Consider the following 22091-nt stretch of genomic DNA (forward strand, 5'->3'; position numbering starts at 1 on the left):
TCCAATGGAGACGTTACTGGGCCCGCTCGAGCAAATCGATGATCAACGGGAGGGCCTTTACCTTTACCTTTTTATTGTTTATTGAGGACAAGATGGAGCCAAGGCAAGGACTTAATATCCCCAGGGTGAGATACAATAACTTTTCAGAAATTTTCTTCTATGAATTTTTTTTATCATTCTATTAGCCATTTAGTGGTAACAAGCAATATAGCCCCCTAGCATTTCCTCCTGTTGTTCATTGACTTGCTCGAGCGGGTACCAGTAATGTCTCCATTGTGAGACTTGTTGTTAATGTTTTTGGCATATCAAATATGCCGCAGGGAGCTTGCCAGGCTCTGCTGTGTGGGTGGCATACTCTCAGTAGCTTGAGGAGCTCTCTGAGAGGGACAGAGGAATCGAACCTGGGTTGGCCGTGTGAAAGCTAAATACCCTACCTGCTGTGCTATTGCCCATCATGCAACAAAGTATATAAAATGAATAATTATGAGCCTGCTACTGGGAGAGGCTTCAGTGGGGGGTAGGACAATGGAGACAAAGGTGAACAGAAGGTGACAGTGGTGGAGGGACTGGTATTGGAATAGTGAATGCCTCTAATAAATCATCACAAACAACTTTATAAACTATCGTGTTTAAATAAAGTGGAGAGCCTGGGAGGAAATTGAGTTAGGGGCAGCTTAGATCTGGAGAAAATGACAACCAGACAATCAGTAGCAACAAGAAAGACAACGAAGCAATCTGCTTGCACAAAGACGTTGGAACAAAGGGTGCTCCATCTGCTAGAAAATGGACAGAAAGGAGAGCTGCTAGCTGAGATGCTAAGCCATCCCAGAGCTGAAGGAAGGTCCCGGAAAAGGAGTAGGAGTTGTACTAGAGAGGATCAAGAAGAGACCAGAGATGTTAGAGGGTGTGTGAGAACAGACAGATAGATCAGAGGGCTGGATGGCATGCTTTGCATGAGGAGGCCCAGGGCACAGCTTGGTCACCTGAGCACTGCTTGGCGTGATCCCCATGCACAGAGATGAGAATAGCCCCTAACACCTCCGGGTGGCCCAAAACAGAAAGGAAAAACTTGAAAGCTTAAGGGCATTGGAGAGGAGATGCAAGGTTGGAAGTAGGAGAATATTCAAGTGTCCTAAAAAGGAGTTGGAAGGTTTGGCTTGAGTCAGTGTTGGTGACTACAAATAATGTGTTCTTTTGAAACGAGGATGTACCAAGTTCTGAACTTAATCCCTAGCATAGCATGTTGTGCTCCTTGAAGAAAATTTTAGAATCTTTAGAAAATAATGAGAGAAGAGAGAAATTGAGCAAGCTGTCTTAAGGAGAATAAAGGTTAGAAATAATATCCTCAACTTGATCTCATTGGAAACCAAGAACTTCATTAAATTATAGAACACAAAGTATGAGGGTGAGGTTCTATTTTATGTTTCTATAACTTAGAAACTCACTCAGAGGCATGATGCCTTATAATGTTCAGTTACTGACATAGAATAAACCTAAAGAAAAGTATGCTTTATCTTAACCATCAGAAGAATGTGTGCTATAACCGCTGAGAAATTCAGGTAACTTGTTACCTTACCTAAATTGCCCATGGTCATAGAACACATTGTTTTTAAATGTCTGAGAAGGAAGGCATGGATATTTTTACTCAATCGGTAATAAAATTAAATCACTGGCACTTAAAAATTGTTTTTTAAAAATAGAATCCCTTAGACTCAGAGACTAAAAAATCCAGATCCCGGACGAGAACAGTGCAGTCTTTTGCCCCTGCGCCTGGGTGTCCCTCGCCGGGACCCCTTGGAGGGGAGCGGGTTGAGCTTTCCTCCACGCCCCGACCGGGGCTCCGGCAGCCGAAGACCTCCAGGACCAGCCACCACCATGCTGAGACCACTCTCCGCACACATGAAGGTACTGGCAGAGGGACAAAGCCACGCGGGTTCTGGGGCTGAGACCTCCAAGCCTACTCAGATTGGAGTCGAGCATCTTCCATCCAGATCCTCCAAATTCCAGCAGGTGGGGGTCACACCCACCACCTGGCCCCCTGGCGCCGTGTAATCCCATCAGTGGCCAAGACTCAGAGACTATAAAATCCAGATCCTGGAACCACGCGGTCGCATTCGCGGCCGCGCGACATCTTATCAGAACTTTTTTTTATGACATCTTATTATTTCATTCCTACTTTGGACAAACTTGCAGGCTATCGAATGTAGCCTGCCCACAGGGCAGAGTCTGGCAAACTCCCCATGGCGTACCAAATATGCCAAATACCAGTAACAATGATGGCTCTCATTCTCCTAAAGAGCCGTGAATATAATCTCAGGGCTAGGATGAAAGAGACGTTACTGGGGCCTGCTCGAGGCAATCGAAGATTAACAGGATGATGAAATGAAAATGAAATGAAAAGAATCCCTTCCCAAGGATACTTCCCTCCCCCGAAGAAACATAATATGATTAATTGTTCAGTAACTATAATATTCAAGAATTAAAATCCATTTTGTGTTATGGGGCTGTCATCCCAATTGTTTCCTTGGCTAAACTAAAGTTTGTTTTTCACTAGAAAAGATTGGGTGACATTTCAGGATAAATTTCTACAACCTTTAATATTATTGTCCTTTGCATTGGTAATACAGTCAATGATTCTATCCATGCAGACACTGCAAAACATCTGACTCTCAAAGATTTGACTAACATCTTTCAAAGTATTCTCAATATATTTTTTCTTCACCTCAAAAGAAAGTAAGGATGGAAGGAAGAAAAAGAAGGTATCATTGCAAAAAGTAAAATTAGAAGAATCAGGGAGACAAATGAAGAGTCTATTGAATAATTCAGGCGTGATGATTGATCCCTGAACAAGTGGTGGGAGGTGATAAAAGTGTGTAAGTTCTATGGACCAGAGAGAGAGCGTACAGCTAGGAGGGCTTTTGCTTTGCAGGTGGTGTACCTGCATGTACCCCATGTGATGCCCTGACACTACCAGGAGTGATCCTTGAGTATAGAGCCATGAGTAATCCTTAAGTTCAGCCAGTGTGGCACAAAAAAACAAGAATTAAAAAAATCTTTAAAAAGTGTGCAAAAAATAAATAAAATATACTTAAATTTTAATCTTAAAAGGAAAAATAAAAAACTGCCACTATATTGGGCTGGAGCGATAGCACAGTGGCAGGGCATTTGCCTTGCACACAGCCAACATGCCCGACCCGAGTTCGGTTTCTCTGCCCCTCTCGGAGAGCCCGGCAAGCTACCGAGAGTATCTTGCCCGCACAGCAGAGCCTGGCAAGCTCCCCGTGATGTATTCGATATGCCAAACACAGTAACAACAAAGTCTCCAATGGAGATGTTACTGGACCCGCTCGATCAAATCAATGAACGACAGGAGGACAGTGACAGTGACAGATTTGTGTTTCACTACACCTCACAAGTGCCACCTTTTGGGGAAGTTCTAGGGATAAACCTGTAGATCACATAAAAATAATGCCCTCCAGACTCTTGAGATAATTTCCGCAATCCCATAACTAGCACGATTACAGTGAGCAACTGGAAAAGTCCAGAGTTTGAAATTAGAGCTAACCCCTCTCCCTTGTCTCCTATCTAAAATCCAACTCACTGGCTTCCTTAGCAAAAACACAATCATAGACTTATTTTTGTTAGAAGCGTTTCCTGATTGAAAAATCGATGGTGTATTTCCAGCAGTCCTCTCCTACTCTTGCCAGTTTCCTGCTACTTAATATTCCTCCCCTGACCCTCCCTTTCTCTAATGAAGTCTCACCAAACTAGGCCACTGGGATAGTGGAACCAGCCTATATTTTAAAATCTGAATTGAGTTGATTTGTTTATACCAGTCACCAGTTTATTGCCTCAATGTTATCTGTGCAAAGAATCAATTTCAGGTTTGTTAATTTTCTTAATAATTTCTTTGCTGGTTTTGGTTTTCTTTGGGCGAAAGGCTGTAAATCCAACCTCTTGCCTGCACAGGCAAGGCAAATTCTGCTACAGCTGTTACATCCCAAGCCCTCTACTCATTTCTGATTTTCAGTTTTACTGATTGTACTACAATTTTGATTTTCTTCTACTTTTAGGTTTTATATGCTCTTATTTTTAGTTTCCTTTATTTAAAAAAAATTGTTTGAGAATGCACAACAGTGCTTAGGAGCACAGTCAGTGCTCAGGGGTCATTACTGATTTTGCCTGGGAACCTTATGCAGTGTTAGAAATCAAACAGAGACCTCCTGCTTACATAGTATGCACTCTAGTCCATAAAGTTATCTCTTCAGCCCCTTGTTTCCCCTTGTTTTTCACTCCATAAGGGAGGATCTTATATTATTAAATCCAGAACTCTTATTCCTTTTACATTTAATACTTCTAATTTTCTTTTTTTCTTTCTTATTTTTTTTTCCTTTTTGGATCAGACTCAGTGATGCTCAGGGGTTACTCCTGGCTCATGCACTCAGAAATTACTCCCAGCAGCGCTTGGGGGATGATGTGGGATGCTGAGGATTGAACCCAGGTTGGCCACCTGAAAGCAAACACCCTACCCATTGTACTGTATCTCTGGCCCCTTTAATTTTTTTTAGAATACTATGTCCTCCTAATACCCAAGGACAATAGAAATGAGGACTAAGAGGACTGGTTCATAGTTGGAAACTTGCCACAGGTTAGGAGTATGTGCGGGTGGATAGAGAAGTGATCACTGTGACAATGATAGCTGGAAATTCCAACACTCTGAACAAGAACTGAGTGCTGAAAGGAAAAAAGAATGCGGGAGTGAGAGGGAAAGAGAGAGAGAGAGAGAGAGAGAGAGAGAGAGAGAGAGAGAGAGGCAGAGAGAGAGGCAGAGACAGAGACAGAGACAGAGACAGGGACAAGGAAAATGAGAGACATACAGAGAGAAAGAAAAGTGTCTGCCCCACAGCACCCAAAGGGAGAGATAGAACAAAGGGGGGTGCCCTGCCACAGAAGCAGGGTGGGATGGGGGATGAGGGGATGAGGGATACTGGGATTGGTGGGGGTGGGGAATGGGCACTGGTGGTGGGATGGGTACTCGATCATTGTATAACTGAAACCCAAGCACAACAACTTGTAAGTCTACAACTGTACCTCATGATGTTTCACTAATAAAACAAAACAAAACAAAAAAAAACAAATACAAATACAAAACAAAACAAAACCACACTAAAATAAAATAAAGTCAAGACATCTATAAAAAAATAAGAAAAGAAAAGTGTCTGCCAGTGAGGGAAGTAGGATGGGAAGGAGGGTGACGTGAGGGAAACTAGGTAGTGGGAAATATACACTGGTGAAAGGACTGGTGTTGGAACACTGTATGTCTGAAACCCAATCATGAACAAATTTGTAACTGTGTATCTTGTGTCCTCCTTTGTTCATCGATTTTGCTCAAGCGGACCAAGGGACATCTCCATTTTTTTGACACTTGTTGTTACTGTGTTTGGCATATTGATTATGCCGTGGGTAGCTTTCCAGGCTTTGCCGAGCAGGCGAGATACTCTCGGTAGCTTGCAGGGTTCTCCAAGAGGGGCAGAGCAATCAAACCCAGCTGGGCCGGGCTGGCTGCACGCAAGGCAAACGTCCTACCTGTATACCTTGTGATGATTCAATAAGTATATTCGTTAATTAATTAGATTTCCAGGATACTCTGGGAGTTGAAGCTAAAAAATGAATGTGGGAATGTGAGAGAATATAAATATTAGAAACATATGACTAAAATAAAATTATAAAAACTATAAAAACCAGTTCCCGGAAGAGAATAGTGCAGTCGCCTGACCCCACACCTGGCTGCCCTTGCCGGGGCCCCTTGGAGGAGAGTGGGTTGAGCTTCCCTCCCCGCCCCGACCAGGGCTCGGCAGCCGAAGACCTCCAGGACCAGCCACCACCATGCTGAGACCTCCAGGACCAGCCACCACTATGCTGAGTACACATGAAGGTACTGGCAGAGGGACAAAGCCACGCAGGTTCTGGGGCCAAGATCGCCAAGCCTACTCGGATTGGGGCTGAGCATCCTCCACCCTGATCCTCCAAATTCCAGTAGGCGGGGGTCACACCCACCAACTGGCACCTTGGCGCCGTACAATCCCATCAACGGCCAAGACTCAGAGACTATAAAAACGAGCTCCTGGAACCGCGCGGCCGCATTCATGGCTGCACGACATCTTATTATGACATCTTATTATCTCATTCCTACTTTGGACAAACTGGCAGGCTACCGAATGTAGCCAGATGGCAGAGTCTGACAAACTCCCCGTGGCATACCCAATATGCCAAATACCAGTAACAATGATGGGTCTCATTCTCCTAAAAAGCCTTGAATATAATCTCAGGGCTAGGATGAAGGAGACGTTACTGGGGCCTGCTCGAGGCAATCGATGAAAAATAATTAAAATTTTTAAAAATACCTTGCATTCTTTTTGGTAATTCCATTTTTATTTTAAAAGTACTTAAAGATTTCCTGATACAGGGACTGGAAACATGGTACATGAAGTAAAGTTCTTGTGTTTCATACGGTTGAATGGATTTGAATCCCCATCACTATAAATGCTCACTCAAGTACCTCTGGATGTCACTACAAAACTAGGCCTATTAAGCACTACCCTCTTTCCCAAATAGTTCTCTGAAATATTTGACCAATGGGTTGTTTAGAAGTATATAATTTTAAAATATTTATGAATTCAAAAAAAGTACGTATTCTATAATATTGTTCTTTTGTTGATTTCTGTTTTTATTTCTGCAAGGTACATGAATATTATTTACATGGGGTCTATCTTACAGTGATTCAGTAAAAAATAAGAAAAATAACAACAAAAAAAGAACGGAAAAGGAGAGAGAGAGCAAAAGAGAATGCCCTGCCACAGAGGCAGTGTAGGGTAGAAGGGATGGGGTGGGGGTCGTGGGAGGGATGCTGAGACCATTGGTGGTGGAAAACAGGCACTGGTGGAGGGATGGGTACTCAGTCAGTGTATGACTGAAACGCAAACACAGAAGTTTGTAAGTCTATAACTGTACCTCCCGGTGATTCACTAATTAAAAAAAAAAAGAAGAAGAACTGATCCCTGACATGAGGCCTGCTTGGGCCCCTCCATATTGGCCTTGATAGAGGTGAATTCCGAGTATGGAGGCCTAGAGACACTGCAGGTGCCATCACAATTCATGGTATGGAGGTCCTGGTGGTCCTGGATGTAGTGGGTAATGCAGCCCAGCTTCCTCTGGACACGGGATTCTCTGAGTTCATCTGGACTTCTGTCCGAACATGTCCTCTTTTACATTGTAAAGGGGGTAAATGGGTTTCTGGCTGGAAAGGATTTGCCCCCAGCCCTCCAGTGTCTCTAGACCAATACCTGCACTCCCCCTCCTTTTTCCCACGCCAGAGGGACCATGTTAACCTTCTTCAAGTATCAATTGATGGCCTTATCTGAGATCCAGCCTCCAATAATAGAAAACTAGGAGCTATTAGAAAAGGGGTTAAACTGCGGTTATGGAGTGTGGGCATTCCAGGAAAGGCCTTAACGGTTACTACCCCAACCCCAGTTGTCATCCATCTAAGCAAAACTTGTGGAAACTTTCCAGCACTGCCTCCTTAGCAGCCATGGAAGCTGCACCTTCTAGCCCTTAGGCTATTCCCAATTCTCCCTACCAGTTGTGAAAGTTGCCAGCTCCCTCCCTCAGTCTGAGGCAAAAGTGGAAATGGTAAGTATCACTATCTTGGGTTTACAATTATCCATCTTTATTGTAACCAGCTGTCTGGATACTAATAGACTCCTTCTGGACATATTGCCAGGCCAGATGTGCCAGGTGTGGAGTTCAGTGTGGGGCTTGGCAAACATGGGTGATGTTCTATCGGCTTATAGGACCTCTTTGCCCTGGGGGGAGGTACATCTGGTTGTGCTCAGGGGTCACTCCTGGCAGGACTCAGGGAACCATATGGAGTGCCAAGGATCAAACCTGAGTTGTCCATATGCAACACAGGAGTCCTACCTGCTCTGGCCCCCTAATCTGTCTTTATGCCTTTGGGAGACTCAGGCCTGCCTGGTTTCTATCCCAGCATCCAATCTCCCAACCCCCACCAGCAGTGATACCTGAGCACAGAGCATGAAGGAAGCCCTGAGCACTGCCAGGTATGGTCCCCAAATGTAAAAGGAACAGAGGAAAGGTTATCTACTGATGTTGTGTAGGTATCAGTAGATAACAGTAGATATTACACACACACACACTCACACAGAATGTGTATATGCATTTACCAACTTGGGATGAAGGAATACACAAAATATGTTACTGAAAATTGAGGTAACCTTGATAAAAATTAAAATTCATGGCCTCTAGAGCATACGCACTGTCCACTACTGAAAAAAAGTTACAAATGACAAGTCTTACAATAGTTTCTTTTTTAAGCAAGATAGCTTTTATTGAATGAAACTTGCTTAGAAAGAGGTGAGAGGAGAGAAAGAGGGGAAATGTGCTCGAGATAGAACACAAGCTGCTCCAGAGTGGAAGAAGCAAGCAAAGAGACACACAAGCAAGCAAGCAGGATACTTGTTCAAGGGAGAACATGGGCTTGAAGAGCAAGCCTACAAATCATTTTTATTATTCAGAATCTCTTGCTGGACATATCCTCAGAGGTTTGGGGTCAGTTCCAGTATAGAAATAAGGCCAAACTGCATCCAGAAAACAAACTTTAAAGGTATATAGATGAGATTTGTCACTCAAATTGTAAAAGAAAACTTCACCCAAATCACAGTCTAAAAAAATACCAATCTTTGTAGGCATTACGACTGGGAAGAGATCGATTTTTTGAGGCCCCAACGCAACATAATCATCCACATCCCATCGTCCAATACCCCATAATCCATCTTGTACTGAAAAAGCTTGATTCGGTGCTTGATTCCTCCCGAGAAAAGTCTCTTTACAGACACCCACAATCCACCCAACTTTGTCCTTCACTTCCACCTGCCAGTAGTGCCTGCCAGCATTATAACCCTTGGAACCCAGAACAGCTGGGAAGAGGTAGAATTTCCATGGGCTATGAGTTGACTTTTGCCGTGTTCTTCCATATCGAACCGTTTTCCTATCTTCTGAGACAGTCAGATCATGATGTGCTGTTTCTGGATCTAGAAACACATCTACCTCAAATCGCTCGATGACTCTGTTTAGACCAGAATACTGGGGTGGCAAATGGTAACTGTATTCCTTTAACTGGAATGAAAAAGGCTCAGGGGACTTTAAGTTTTGATAGGCATGATAGATCCAGTTAACGTCTGTCAGTAATGCCAGGGCTGATTTGCTCTTTATGCCCTGTAACAGACGTTTTAATGTCGAGGTATACTCGGAACACTGTGTTCGGGTTTCACGCAGTTTGGTCTCAAAAGCCATTTCCTCCTCTTCTAACTGCTGAAGAAGAGTTTCTCGCTCATTTTGAAGACAGAATTTAAGCCGCTCACATTCAGACTCTATTTCGTCTCTTGCATGTTCTACCTGTTTTTTCAACTCCAAGGCTCTTCTGGTTTGTATAATCCTGACTTTTTCTAGTCGTCTCACTTTTTTCTTCCATGACTCAATGCACCGCTCCAATCTTTTCTTATAATAGGGAGCAGCCCTCTCGACAGGCCAGATGTGATGTTTCTTGTGATCGGAGGAGAAGCTGCACTGTGAGCATAAAACCTTCAGGTCTTGCTGGCAGAAAAAGGCCAACACTAGATTATGCTTTTTACAAACAACCTTTTCTTTCTGCTTCCTCCTCTTGCTTCTTCTTTTCTGGAGCAGCTTAGCAGCTTCAGTCAAATTACCCAGTTGGGTGTTCCTCCTGAACTTCTTTCCTGGAAAGCACATTCGACAAATAGGGCAGGGAAAAATATCCTTTAGGTCCTCCCAGAACTTGTTGATGCAAGAGAAACAGAAGTTGTGGCCACAGTTAATGGTCACTGGGTTCTTCAAGTAGTCGTTACAGAGGAAACAGCTAGCTCCTGCTTGGAGGTCTTCCAGGGCCGTCTCCATCTCCACTAACATAAAGACCAAAGTGGGAAGGTGGTATGACCTTTTGCTCTCTAGAAGACAAAACCCAGTGAACAGTGAATATCCTCCTATAGATATCGCGAAATGACCAGTTTTCAGTTTCACTGGCTTGACATGTTAATGGCAGCCTCTACACATCTGTTTATCCTTTAGCCCGTTACCTTTAGAGCGTTTGTTGTCAAAAATACTCCCACAGGCTATATATAGTCAATGGAATACTGGACTGTGTCAGCTGAGCTGCTGGCCTTAGCACTGGATGATGTGAATGATGGCTTTCTTATTCAGGAAAATAGCCTCAAGTCCAAGACTAAATCCTCCTAAAGAGTGAGAAAAACTTTATGTTAAAATACGATTCAATAAGTACTGAACTATTAAAATGTTCACATAAGAATCAAATACAAACACTAAAATTGTTGAGCGGAAATTCTTTTTAAAAATACATAAGATATTCATGATTGTAGCAATTCACTTCACACATTTTTGATAGTTTGAGGGTCACAATTTGTGGTGTGGAGCCAGAGAGACAATACAGTGAGTAGGTTGCTTGCATTGTTTGCAGCAAACCTGACCAGATTCTATTTCCAGCATCCCATAGGATCCCCAGAGCCCTACGAGAAATGATGCCTGAGCAGAGAACTAGGAGTCAGTCCCGAAGATTTCCAGGTATGGTCCAAAACCATGCAAAATTAGAAAAACAAAAAAGAAAACCCAAACAACTGGTGGTGCTCTGAAGGTCATACCCACCCTGGGGTCAGCTGCCCTGCCCACTATACTATCACCTCCTGCAGTTTCTCTGCCTAGGATCTAGGGATGGACAGTGCAGGACTCCTAGCTGTGCTGGGGCTGGGAGAACCCCGAACACCAGGTCTAAATATGTGTGTCTGACAGTTCTGTGCTCGCCTAGCACCACCAGTGTAGATCCTTTGGGTCCAGCTCCTGACCTAGTCCACCCACCCCGCCCTTAGAATATCTAGCTGTTGGTCCCTCCAGTGCTGTATGTAAGAGCCGGCTTGCAGAACTCGGCAAATGACCATTTTTGAGAAAATGTAAACTTAAACATTTTCTGTAAACTTAAAACACCGAGACCTTTTTTAACCTCACACAACTGTCCATCTAATGCGCGGAGCCTGCGATTTGACTTTGCCCTTATTACAATATTTTGGTGGGACCTTCCCATACCCATAATAGATTGTCAAATGCCTGAAATGCAAATGGCCTCCAGCTTGCTTATTTTTTGCACCCGGGAAAATGATTAAAAAGCATTTAAGCAAAGAATGAAGCAAAGAAACAGAGCCTGGGGTAGAGAATTTACACCCCAAAGGACCCACCACAGACTGCTCATCTGTCAAGCAGAAACCATCACTCAGATTTTTGTGAGCATTAATAATAGCATAAACTGACCCTGGACATAGCCAACATGCGAGATTAGGGGGAGGGGTATCTCAAAAGTCCACATGGGGGCTACTTCGTGTGCCACACTCTTCCCTCTTACCTATCACCACAGCCCCCCCCCCCCACCCCCGCCTGCCTCCCCGCCTCATCGAGACTAATCTTTTCAAGTCCATGTGTACCAAAATCTCCAGATTGTTTTGTTTTGGGGACACATCCTGCTGTGCTCAGGGCTTACTCTTGACCATATAATTAGAAATGGGAGGCCATAAGGGGATCAGGGGATGGAACCCAGGTTGACTGTGTGCTCTGCTCACTGATAGTACTCAGCTCACTGTACTGTTACTCCAGCCGTGGGTTCACATTGGCTCTCCTTTCATCCTTAACACACCTACCCTCAGATCTGTCCAACTCAAAATCATGTTCCAGTTTGCACCTCTACCATCTCTTCAAGAGACCTCACTAAGCCTGAGTTTCATTTCAATAACAACTCCTCACATTCTGGATCAGATCAAAATCTTGCTTAATTAAGGTACCCAGCACCCTGACCTAATGCTCCCAAGAGGCACCCCAGACACGAGAGACCCAAGGGGGATCATTGTGAAGCTAGCTCCAGCACACCCAAGAACACTCACCACAGCATACCTGCAACAAGGATCGGTGCAACCCCTGTCCGGCAAGAAGCAGCAGGAACCTCAGATCCAGGTCCAGAGGTGGATCTGAAATCAAAATCCCAGGAGACTAAATATGCGAGAGCTATAAGCCCATGACACAGTCTGGACCAAGATTGGCTGTAACTCCGGAAAAGGGTGAGTCAGTGACCCACCTTAGAGCTATAAGCCCATGACACAGTCTGGACCACAATTGGCTGTAACTCGGGAAAAGTGTGAGTCAATGACCCACCCTACCAGCCAGTGAGGGAGGGAAGAGATCCTGGCACACCTAGAGGCATTTTCCCCTCTGCTATCATTTCGTTGTTAATTGCATTCAATCTCTTGAGGTACAGTTTTTAGGTTTCTTCCTATTTTTCAGCCCTGTGAGCAATTTGGGATTAAAAGGAAGGTTGAAAGTTGGGTTGGATCTTTCTCTTCCTTCCTTCCTTCCTTCCTTCCTTCCTTCCTTCCTTCCTTCCTTCCTTCCCTCCTTCCTTCCTCCCTCCCTCCCTCCCTCCCTCCCTCCCTTCCTTCCTTCCTTTCTTCCTTCCTCTGTCTGTCTCTCTCTTTTTATTCCATTTTTTTTGTTTGTTTTTCTTTGAATCCCCTGAAGGTGAATTTTTCAAAATTACATTGCCACACCCTCATTTCATACACTGAAGGATTACATTTTGGAATGAAAGAGGTACATTTCCAGCAAGGATCTCTTCACATCTTAACAGATAGAACTGCCACACCCAGTAAATTCTGCCCCGCTCTGGCTCTCTGAAATCTTCTGAGAAACTGTCACAGTAAAATTTTACTTAGTTGATTAAACCAGAGGTTAAAACATCTTTAAGACTCAAGAAATCAGCACAGGTCGAACTTAAAAGTTATTGGTTTGGTTTGCATCTCAACGGGGAGGGTCTGGATGTATAAAAGATAAAAAACTCTTTGTTGAGACTGATCAATAGGCAATAATCTTGCTGCCCCAAGGACTTGCAACCTTGAGGATTTCTGTTTAGACTTGTTCTGTTTTGTTTGAGGGTCACACCCCTCTGTGCTTTTTTACCCTCCACTTGCTAGGATAGAACCAAATAGTCTCCCACATGAAAGCATCTCTGCAGCCCTTTGAGCGGCTTCCAGACCCAGGAGTTTTTAATAGGAATAAAAGTCAATGAACAAGATATGATAACCGTTGTGGCTGGAGCAGGAGCATAAAGGGTAGGGCGTTTGACTTGCATGCGGCTGACCCAGATTCAATTCCCAGAATCCCATATGGTCCCCTGAGCACCACCATGGGTAATTCCTCAGTGCAAGCCAGTAGTCCCTGTGCATCGCCAGGTTTGACACAAAAAGAAAAAAAAAAAAAGAAAAAGATATGATAACCTTGAATTTTGCAATGGATAACAGGCTACATCAGGAAATAGACTTTTATTGCCGTTAAGAGATCCAGGATGATCGGTTGAACACAAGTGTGAGCGCATCCCAAATATTAAAGACGTGACTTTTAAACCTTTATAATTAGTGGTGGCAGCTGTTGGTCCTACCTATTCTTTTGCTGTAGAGTGAGTAAATGGCTTTAATTTAATTATTGTTAGGGGCTAGAGAGAGAGAGAGTCCAGCCCTTGCCTTTACATGTAGCCAATCTGGGTTTAAAAGAATCCCTGCGACTCCATTTTGGAAAGCCAGACTCCATTTTGTGCCTTAGGGTCATGAGTTTACAGCCTAGTAAGAAAAACATGCCACACGCCAAATGCATGTGCATAAACACCCAGACATCTGACCACAGATGATAAGGATGATTCAAGTAAATGTAACAAGATGTGTTAATGGCTCTGTTTCGCTTCTGTACCCTCCACTTGCTTGCTCAAGGCCTTGAGAATGCACCTGGCAGGGGGACACACAGGCATGTACCCAGGCATGCAGGCAGGAGGGCATAGGGCTTAAAAAACTCTTCTTGTTTCTTTCTTTCTATTGTTTCTTTCAATTTTTTTGCTTTTTGATCACACCCAACGATGCCCAGAAGTTACTCCTGGCTCTGCACTCAGGAATTACACCTGGCGGTGCTCAGGGAGCCCTACGGGGTGCTGGGAATTGAACCCTGGTCAGCTGCGTGCAAGGCAAACAACCCTAACCGCTGTGCTATCGCTCCAGCCCCTCAAAAATCTCTTCTTGAAGGTGATCAGTGTTCCAAGTATTTTAGGCTTGTGAGCCCTCAGCGCTGAGTCCCTTATATGTGTGTGTGTGTTACTGTGTAAATAAAACCTTGAAATATCTGTCCTGTCTCTGTGTGTCTCAGTCAGCAGCTGAGGTTTTGAAGTTTCACTGAGATCTCTGGCACGTAACATTTGGAGGTTCCACCCAGATTTCTGGCCACCTTACAGATTTTATCCCCAGCATCCAGTATGGTCCCCTAGCACCGCCAGGAGCGATTCCTGAGTGCAGTAATTAATGTCAAGTGTGACCCAAAAAACAAAAAATAAAAATAAATTTCTTTTCACATCAACATATTAGAATGTTCCCTGTAATAACTCATAACACAAGTAACACAAATGATTAGTTAAGACAGGAGTCCCAGAGGCTGGAGAGATAGCACAGCGGGTAGGATGTTTGCCTTGCACGCGGCCGACCCGGGTTTGATTCCCAGCATTCCATATGGTCCCCTGAGCACCGCCAGGAGTAACTCCTGAGTGCAGAGCCAGGAGTAACCCCTGTGCATCGCCAGGTGTAACCCAAAAAGAAAAAAAAAAAGACAGGAGTTCCATTAATAACATAAAATCCTGAAAGGCTAGCCACACTTTGATAACTATAGAATAATTCAACATGACAGATCAGTCTAACTGGTAGATGCAAATCAATTCATTTCACTCTGTTGGGGGAGAAAAAATTCTTCACTGCTTGTCTGTCTTCTTCCCAAACTAGTCCGGTAATCAAATTAACCTCAAATAAATTCATTTTCATTTCATTTCATCATCCTGTTATTCGTCGATTGCCTCGAGCAGGCCCCAGTAACGTCTCTTTCATCCTAGCCCTGAGATTATATTCAAGGCTATTTAGGAGAATGAGACCCATCATTGTTACTGGTATTTGGCATATTTGGTACGCCACGGGGAGTTTGCCAGACTCTGCCCTGTGGGCAGGCTACATTCGATAGCCTGCAAGTTTGTCCAAAGTAAGAATAAGACAATAAGATGTCATAAAAAGATGTCCTGATAAGATGTCGCGCGGTTCCAGGATCTGGATTTTATAGTCTCTGAGTCTTGGCCGCTGATGGGATTACACGGCGCCAGGGGGCCAGGTGGTGGGTGTGACCCCCGCCTACTGGAATTTGGAGGATCTGGGTGGAAGATGCTCGACTCCAATCTGAGTAGGCTTGGAGGTCTCGGCCCCGGAACCCGCGTGGCTTTGTTCCTCTGCCAGTACCTTCATGTGTGCGGAGAGTGGTCTCAGCATGGTGGTGGCTGGTCCTGGAGGTCTTCGGCTGCCGTAGCCCTGGTCGGGGCGGGGAGGAAAGCTCAACCCGCTCCCCTCCAAGGGACTCCGGGAAGGAACACCCAGGCGCGGGGGCAGAGACTGCACTGTTCTCGTCCGGGATCTGGATTTTATAGTCTCTGAGTCTTGGCCGCTGATGGGATTACACGGCGCCAGGGGGCCAGGTGGTGGGTGTGACCCCCGCCTACTGGAATTTGGAGGATCTGGGTGGAAGATGCTCGACTCCAATTCGAGTAGGCTTGGAGGTCTCGGCCCTGGAACCCGCGTGGCTTTGTCCCTCTGCCAGTACCTTCAGGTGTGTGGAGAGTGGTCTCAGCATGGTGGTGGCTGGTCCTGGAGGTCTTCGGCTGCCGTAGCCCTGGTCGGGGCGGGGAGGAAAGCTCAACCCGCTCCCCTCCAAATAAATTAGAAGAAAAAAAATTCCATACAATGAGGCAAAATGGGAGGATATATCTTGGATAAGAAATGAACAGGAGTATCTTGTGTCATCACTAATAGAGGGAGCAGGGTGTTGGGTACACAGGAGCCTTGTCAAGGAGAACTGCAGGGGACACAAATGACTAGGTAGGAATGACTCAGATAAAAAGATCGGGCATCTTGTAATTTGATATTAGTTCTCCCATAGAAAAATGTATCTGATAGAAAGATTGTTGTTATAAAAGGTTATTTTATACCTAATTTGGAGTAGGAAACCCTGTTTTCATTCTTCAGGTAGTTAATGGAGTGATTTTTGTTGTTAGTTTTGTTTTTTGGGCTACACCCAGAGGTGTTTGGGGCTGACTCCTGGCTCTGGGTTCAGGGATTACCCCTGGCAGAGGTCAGAGAATCATATGGGATGCTTGGAATCAAACCTGGATCTGAAGTGTATAAGGCAAGCTCCCTATCACTGTTCTATGACTCCAGCCAGTGGAGTGGTCTTTATATGTCTACAGAGCCTTGATTCATCTCTGCTCACAATAATCCACATGTCAAATTAGCACATTTTGGGAAGTCTGCGGTGAGTATCTTGGGGTCTTTCCTTTAACTGTTATACATTAAGTTCTTCCTTCCAGCCCACTAATTTTAAGAATTTACTTTCCTCCCTAAAGGACTGGAGGCAATTTGTGTTTCATTCCATTTCTCTTTTCTAAGAACTAAAGTTAGGGGCTGGAAAAATAGTATAGTACATAAGGCATCTGGTCTTGCATATGGCAGATTAGGATTTAATCCCTGGCCCCCCATATGGTTTCTTAAACCCTATCAGAAGTGATCCCTGGGCACAGAAAACTGCTAGATGTGGCCCAAAATTCCAAAACAGAAGCAAGTGATTTAATTTTTTAGAAAAGAAATATTTTTTCCTGCTTGTATCTGAGATGCTTTATAGTCAAGCCTATGACTACTCCAACTTGTTTTAGCTCTTTGTTCTCCATTTACCACCCTTGCAGCATATACGTGAAAGTCTAGGAGACACATGCCAATCTTTTAATATGTAGTTTGAAATATATGTATGTACATATTTCTGGGTTTCTGTATGAATGTCTATTTATTTCTGCATGTAAAAGAAGTTAAAAAATGCTGGGTGTCAGGAAGGAAAGGGTGTTGCTCCTTTCTGCCTTTTTCCCTCTGGACAGCAAGACGGCGGCCTTCTCGGAGCTTTTTGAAAAGCCAGGTATGAGCCGGTCATGACGGGGCAACTGAAACCTCATGGGAAGGGGGACATTCCCGGCTCATCCTTCACGCCCTACCGAGGTCACAAGTTGCCCCCCACGAATCTCATAATTATCTGACTCTCGGCAGAAATACTTCCAGGCTTAAAAAGTAAAATATCAGAAATCCAAAATCATTTGGTTCTTGTAACCAGCTGTAGAAAACAAATTATTTCACAATGCCTTTTCAGCAGGTCTGATTTTGGGGTGTAAACTCTAAATAATAATGGTACATCTTTTGTCAAAACAATGAATCTAATCAAAGTAGATAGAGTGTTAACTCGAATTCATCTGCCTCACAGGCATTGGGAAAATGAGACGGGGGTATATTGGGGTTCTTGGTGGTGAAAAATAAGTACTGGTGAAGGGAAATGTGTTTGATGATTGCATTACTGAGACTTAAACCTGAAAGCTTTGTAACTTTTCCCACAGTGATTCAATAAATAAAAAGGTAAAGGTAAAGGTAAAGGCCCTCCCGTTGTTCATCGATTTGCTCGAGCAGGCCCAGTAACGTCTCCATTGGAGATTTTGCTGTTACTGTGTTTGGCATATCGAATACATCACGGGTAGCTTGCCAGGCTCTGCTGTGCGGGCAAGATACTCTCAGTAGCTTGCCGGGCTCTCGGACAGGGGCGGAGGAATCGAACTCGGGTCGGCTATGTTGGCTGCGTGCAAGGCAAACGCCCTACCACTGTGTAAAAAATAAAAATAAAAATAATTTAAAAAAAGAATTCTGGGTGTGAGTGAGGAAAATGGCTCATGGGGCTGTGAATCCAGGCTTTATATGCAGGAGCCCAGTTTCCATCCCCTTGCGCTGCTAGGACCCCCAAAAACGTGTTGGTTATGTCCTAACCTTTACATCCTCCTAGAATTTAAAACCAAAGCTCTGCCTCAATTTCGTGTGATCTTTGGCAAGTTGCTTTCTCATGCCTTATTTTTCTCATCTAGTTTTAAAAGAAAGAGGCATGGCATCATTAGCACAACGTACCTTAGAGTTCTTAGTGTTAGATACTTGTATTTTGCTCGTTTGGGTTAATATGTTGTATTTGAACTTTTCAAGACACTTATAGGTCATTATATAAGTCATTTAATTAAGCATAAGTATTTGGATAATGAAACATAAAAGCATTTGTCTACACTAATGTAAGAAATAGAAAAGAAAAAACTGGAATACTAATACATCCTCCCCTATAATATTATGTGAGAAATAGAGAACCTGGAGAAATGACAATGTTCTAAAATGTCCCTTAACTCCTGCTCATTCATATACATATATATGTATATATATTCACATATTCACATCTATACTCACATATATGCTACTCATATAGCAAGTAGGACTGTAGCATTGTCATCCCATTGTTCATGGATTTGCTCTAGTGGGCACCAGTAACATCTTCATTCATCCCTGTTCCGTGCTAGTGTAGCCCAATGGCATCTTCTCGCTCCAGGATCATGAAGTGAGACTTGTAGTTACTGTTTTGGGCATATTGTATATGCCACGGACAGCTTGCCAGTCTCTGCCATATGGGTGGGATACTCTCGGTAGCTGGCCAGGCTCTTCGAGAGGGATGAAGGAATCGAACCCAGGTCGACGACGTGCAAGGCAAGTGCCCTACCCCTGTGTTATTATTGCTCCAGCCCATATAGCAGGTACTACAAAAAATTTATATATTATTATGAGAACTTGCAAAACTAGAGTATTATATAATTCCATTATAATATCTAATATAAAAGTTTTATAGAAGATAGTATAGATAATTCTTGTGGGTTTTAGTGACTGATGTCACATGGCAAACTTCCAGATTAGGTTAAGATGGATTTTCTGCAAAGCAACTGACAGGAACCAGAGCCTCAAATTATCAACCTCACTACCTCTCTAACCAAGACTCCTTAGAATTTAATGATATTATTTCAGAGTAGGATAAGAAAGTCGATGGAAAAGAGCCAGGCTTAGAATACAATGTTCTTTTTATGAACACTGTGACCAGCTGGAAGCAAACAGAGGAGAATGGTGTATAGAGGTAGCAGTTTGGAGAATGAAGCAATTATGGGAGAGAAAAAAGGGAAGGAAACAAAGAATTGGAATTAATCTTCAGTTGACTACTATCAAGGTTCTTGTTGGTAATAGGATTAGTTAGAAATCTTTCAATTTGCCTCAAGTTTTAGCATAGCTCAACTGATGACATCTTTACCATCTTTACCTAAAAAAATGCTTTTTTGTTCAATGTGCATGAATATATTACTAATCTTAATTCTTGAATTTTTTCCCCCTTTATATAAACACCATAGTTCACAACGCATCTGTTAGATGCATTGATATCTGTTTGATATCCCAACACCAATCCCCCACCGCTGTGACCTTCCCTCCACCATTATCTCCATTTTCCCAAACATCACCTAAGCCTGCACCCTTAGTAGCAATAAATTTTTTGTTCCATATTGTTTGTGATAACTAAATGGCCAATTATAAAAAAAACAAAGTACTTCAAAACAAAAACACACTGTCCTCCCGTTGTTCATTGATTTGCTCGAGTGGGCCCAGTAACGTCTCCGTTGCGAGACTTCTTGTTACTATATTTGGCATACTGAATACTCTCAGCAGCTTGCCAGGCTCTCAGAGAGGGGCAGAGGAATTGAACCCGGCTCGGCCGGGCTGGCTGCATGCAAGGCAAATGCCCTACCAAGGATGGCCAAGTGGTTAAGGCGTTGGACTTAAAAAGTACTTCAGTAATAGAAAATTTGTGAAAAGTGTTATATCTCATTGTGGGGACATCTAATCTTGTCTGAGGATTTACTAAGCTGTTGCTGCTAGTTGAACCTTCTGTGTTAATGTTTTTGTTTATGGAGCTTAGTTGACTTCTATGTTACTTTCCTATCTAATTTGCTGTGCTTCTACTGGGATATCAATGTTAGTATTATAGAGTTTGGAAGTGTGGCTTTGCTCCAAATTGTGTTCATTCCATCTAGTCCTAGTTCTGTGAAGGGAAGTAAAAAATGATGCAGAAAGGAAGTAAACAAAGAATGAATAGGTCAGTACTTACAGCCATTCTTTGGTTTACCACCTGACATTTCTCCATCTTGCTTAGCCTACTGTCCTAAATTAGGGTGATGGCACCATTCCCTAACATGACCAAAAAAGTTTTCATGAGCTGGGGTGGGGGAAAGGGCTAGAGTGATAGCTTGGCACCACATAAGATCCTCTGATCACCCTATAGATCTATAGGTGTGAACCTTGAGCACAAGCCGAGAGTAAACCCTGAGAACAGCTGGTGCAGTCCCTATTTCTCTCTCTCTTTCTCTCTCTCAACTGTGATTTACAATGTTATTGAGAGTAGGCATATAATATTTCAACAGCCATCCCAACATCAACTTCCCTTCACCAGTGTTCCCATACTCTCTCCCCTGTCCAAATCCTATCTTATCTCCACCTGTCAAGGCACATTACAAAGTTTTAGTGGTTGCAATTAGATTGCATGATTTCAGTTTTGTTTAGTATGTGTTTTGGATGTATTTCTCCCCTCCATTTTCTTAATGAGGTGGCATTGATTTACAATATATATTGTAAATGTTATTATGTACATATATGCATGTATATGCATATATATACATACACATATGTATATCATGATGTGTGTGTGTGTATATATATATATATATATATATATATATATGTAAGTAAAGGCCCTCCCGTTGATTGTCGATTTGCTCGAGCGGGCCCAGTAACATCTCCATTGGAGACTTTGTTGTTACTGTGTCTGGCATATCGAATACGTCACGGGGAGCTTGCCAGGCCCTGCCGATATATATATATATATATATATATATATATATATATATATATATATGGCTGGAATGACAGCACAGCGGGTAAGGCGTTTGCCTTCCACGTGGCTGACCCGGGCCGACCCCGGTTTTCAATTCCTCTGCCCCTCTCGGAAAGCCCAGCAAGCTACCAAGAATATCGCACCCGCACGGCAAAGCCTGACAAGCTACCAGGCCATATTGAATACCAGTGACGTATTCAGTATGCCAAACACAATAACAAGTCTCACAATAGAGATGTTACTGGTGCCCACTCGAGCAAATTGATGAACAACAGGAGGACAGTGCTACAGTACTACATATAATAATAAAGGCCCTCCCATTGATCATCAATTTGCTCGAGCAGGCCCAGTAACGTCTCCATCGGAGACTTTGTTGATACTGTGTTTGGCATATCGAATACTTCACGGGGAGCTTGCCAGGCTCTGCCGTGGGTACCACATATATATATTAAATATTATGTATATATATGGGGCTAGAGCAATAGCACAGCAGTAGGGCATTTGCCTTGCACACAGCCAGCCTGGCCGAGCTGGGTTCGATTCCTCTGCCCCTCTCAGAGAGCCCGGCAAGCTACCGAGAGTATCTCACCCGCGCGGCAAAGCCTGGCAAGCTACCTGTGATGTATTCAATATGCCAAACACAGCAACAACAAGTCTCAAAATGGAGACGTTACTGGGCCCACTCAAGCAAATCGATGAACAACGGGAGGACAGTGTTTGTGTTATTATGTATATAGATATATGTACATACTGTCACTGTCACTGTCCTCCCGTTGTTCATCGATTTGCTCGAGCGGGCCCAGTAACATCTCCATTGGAGACTTTGTTTTTACTGTGTTTGGCATATCGAATACATCACGGGTAGCATGCCAGGCTCTGCCGTGGGGGCGAGATACTCTCGGTAGCTTGCCGGGCTCTCTGAGAGGGGTGGAGGAATCAAACTCGGGTCGGCCATGTTGGCTGCGTGCAAGGCAAACATACATGCATATATATATATATATATATTTTTTTTTTCCTCACCTCTTCAAAAGTAAGTTGTAATACGACACTCA

At 43.6% G+C, this 22091-nt stretch overlaps 1 protein-coding gene across 1 annotated transcript; it reads right to left on the reverse strand.

Moving 5' to 3' along the window:
* Positions 1–8586: 8586 nt before the first annotated feature.
* LOC130028180 (tripartite motif-containing protein 60-like) lies at positions 8587–10005 on the reverse strand. Its single transcript, XM_056118887.1, has one exon. It carries the CDS (start codon positions 10003–10005, stop codon positions 8587–8589), a length of 1419 nt encoding a protein of 472 aa, XP_055974862.1.
* Positions 10006–22091: the final 12086 nt, after the last annotated feature.

Source organism: Sorex fumeus, unplaced genomic scaffold (genome assembly GCF_029834395.1).
Source record: "Sorex fumeus unplaced genomic scaffold, SorFum_2.1 ptg000039l, whole genome shotgun sequence".
Lineage (NCBI taxonomy): Eukaryota > Metazoa > Chordata > Mammalia > Eulipotyphla > Soricidae > Sorex > Sorex fumeus.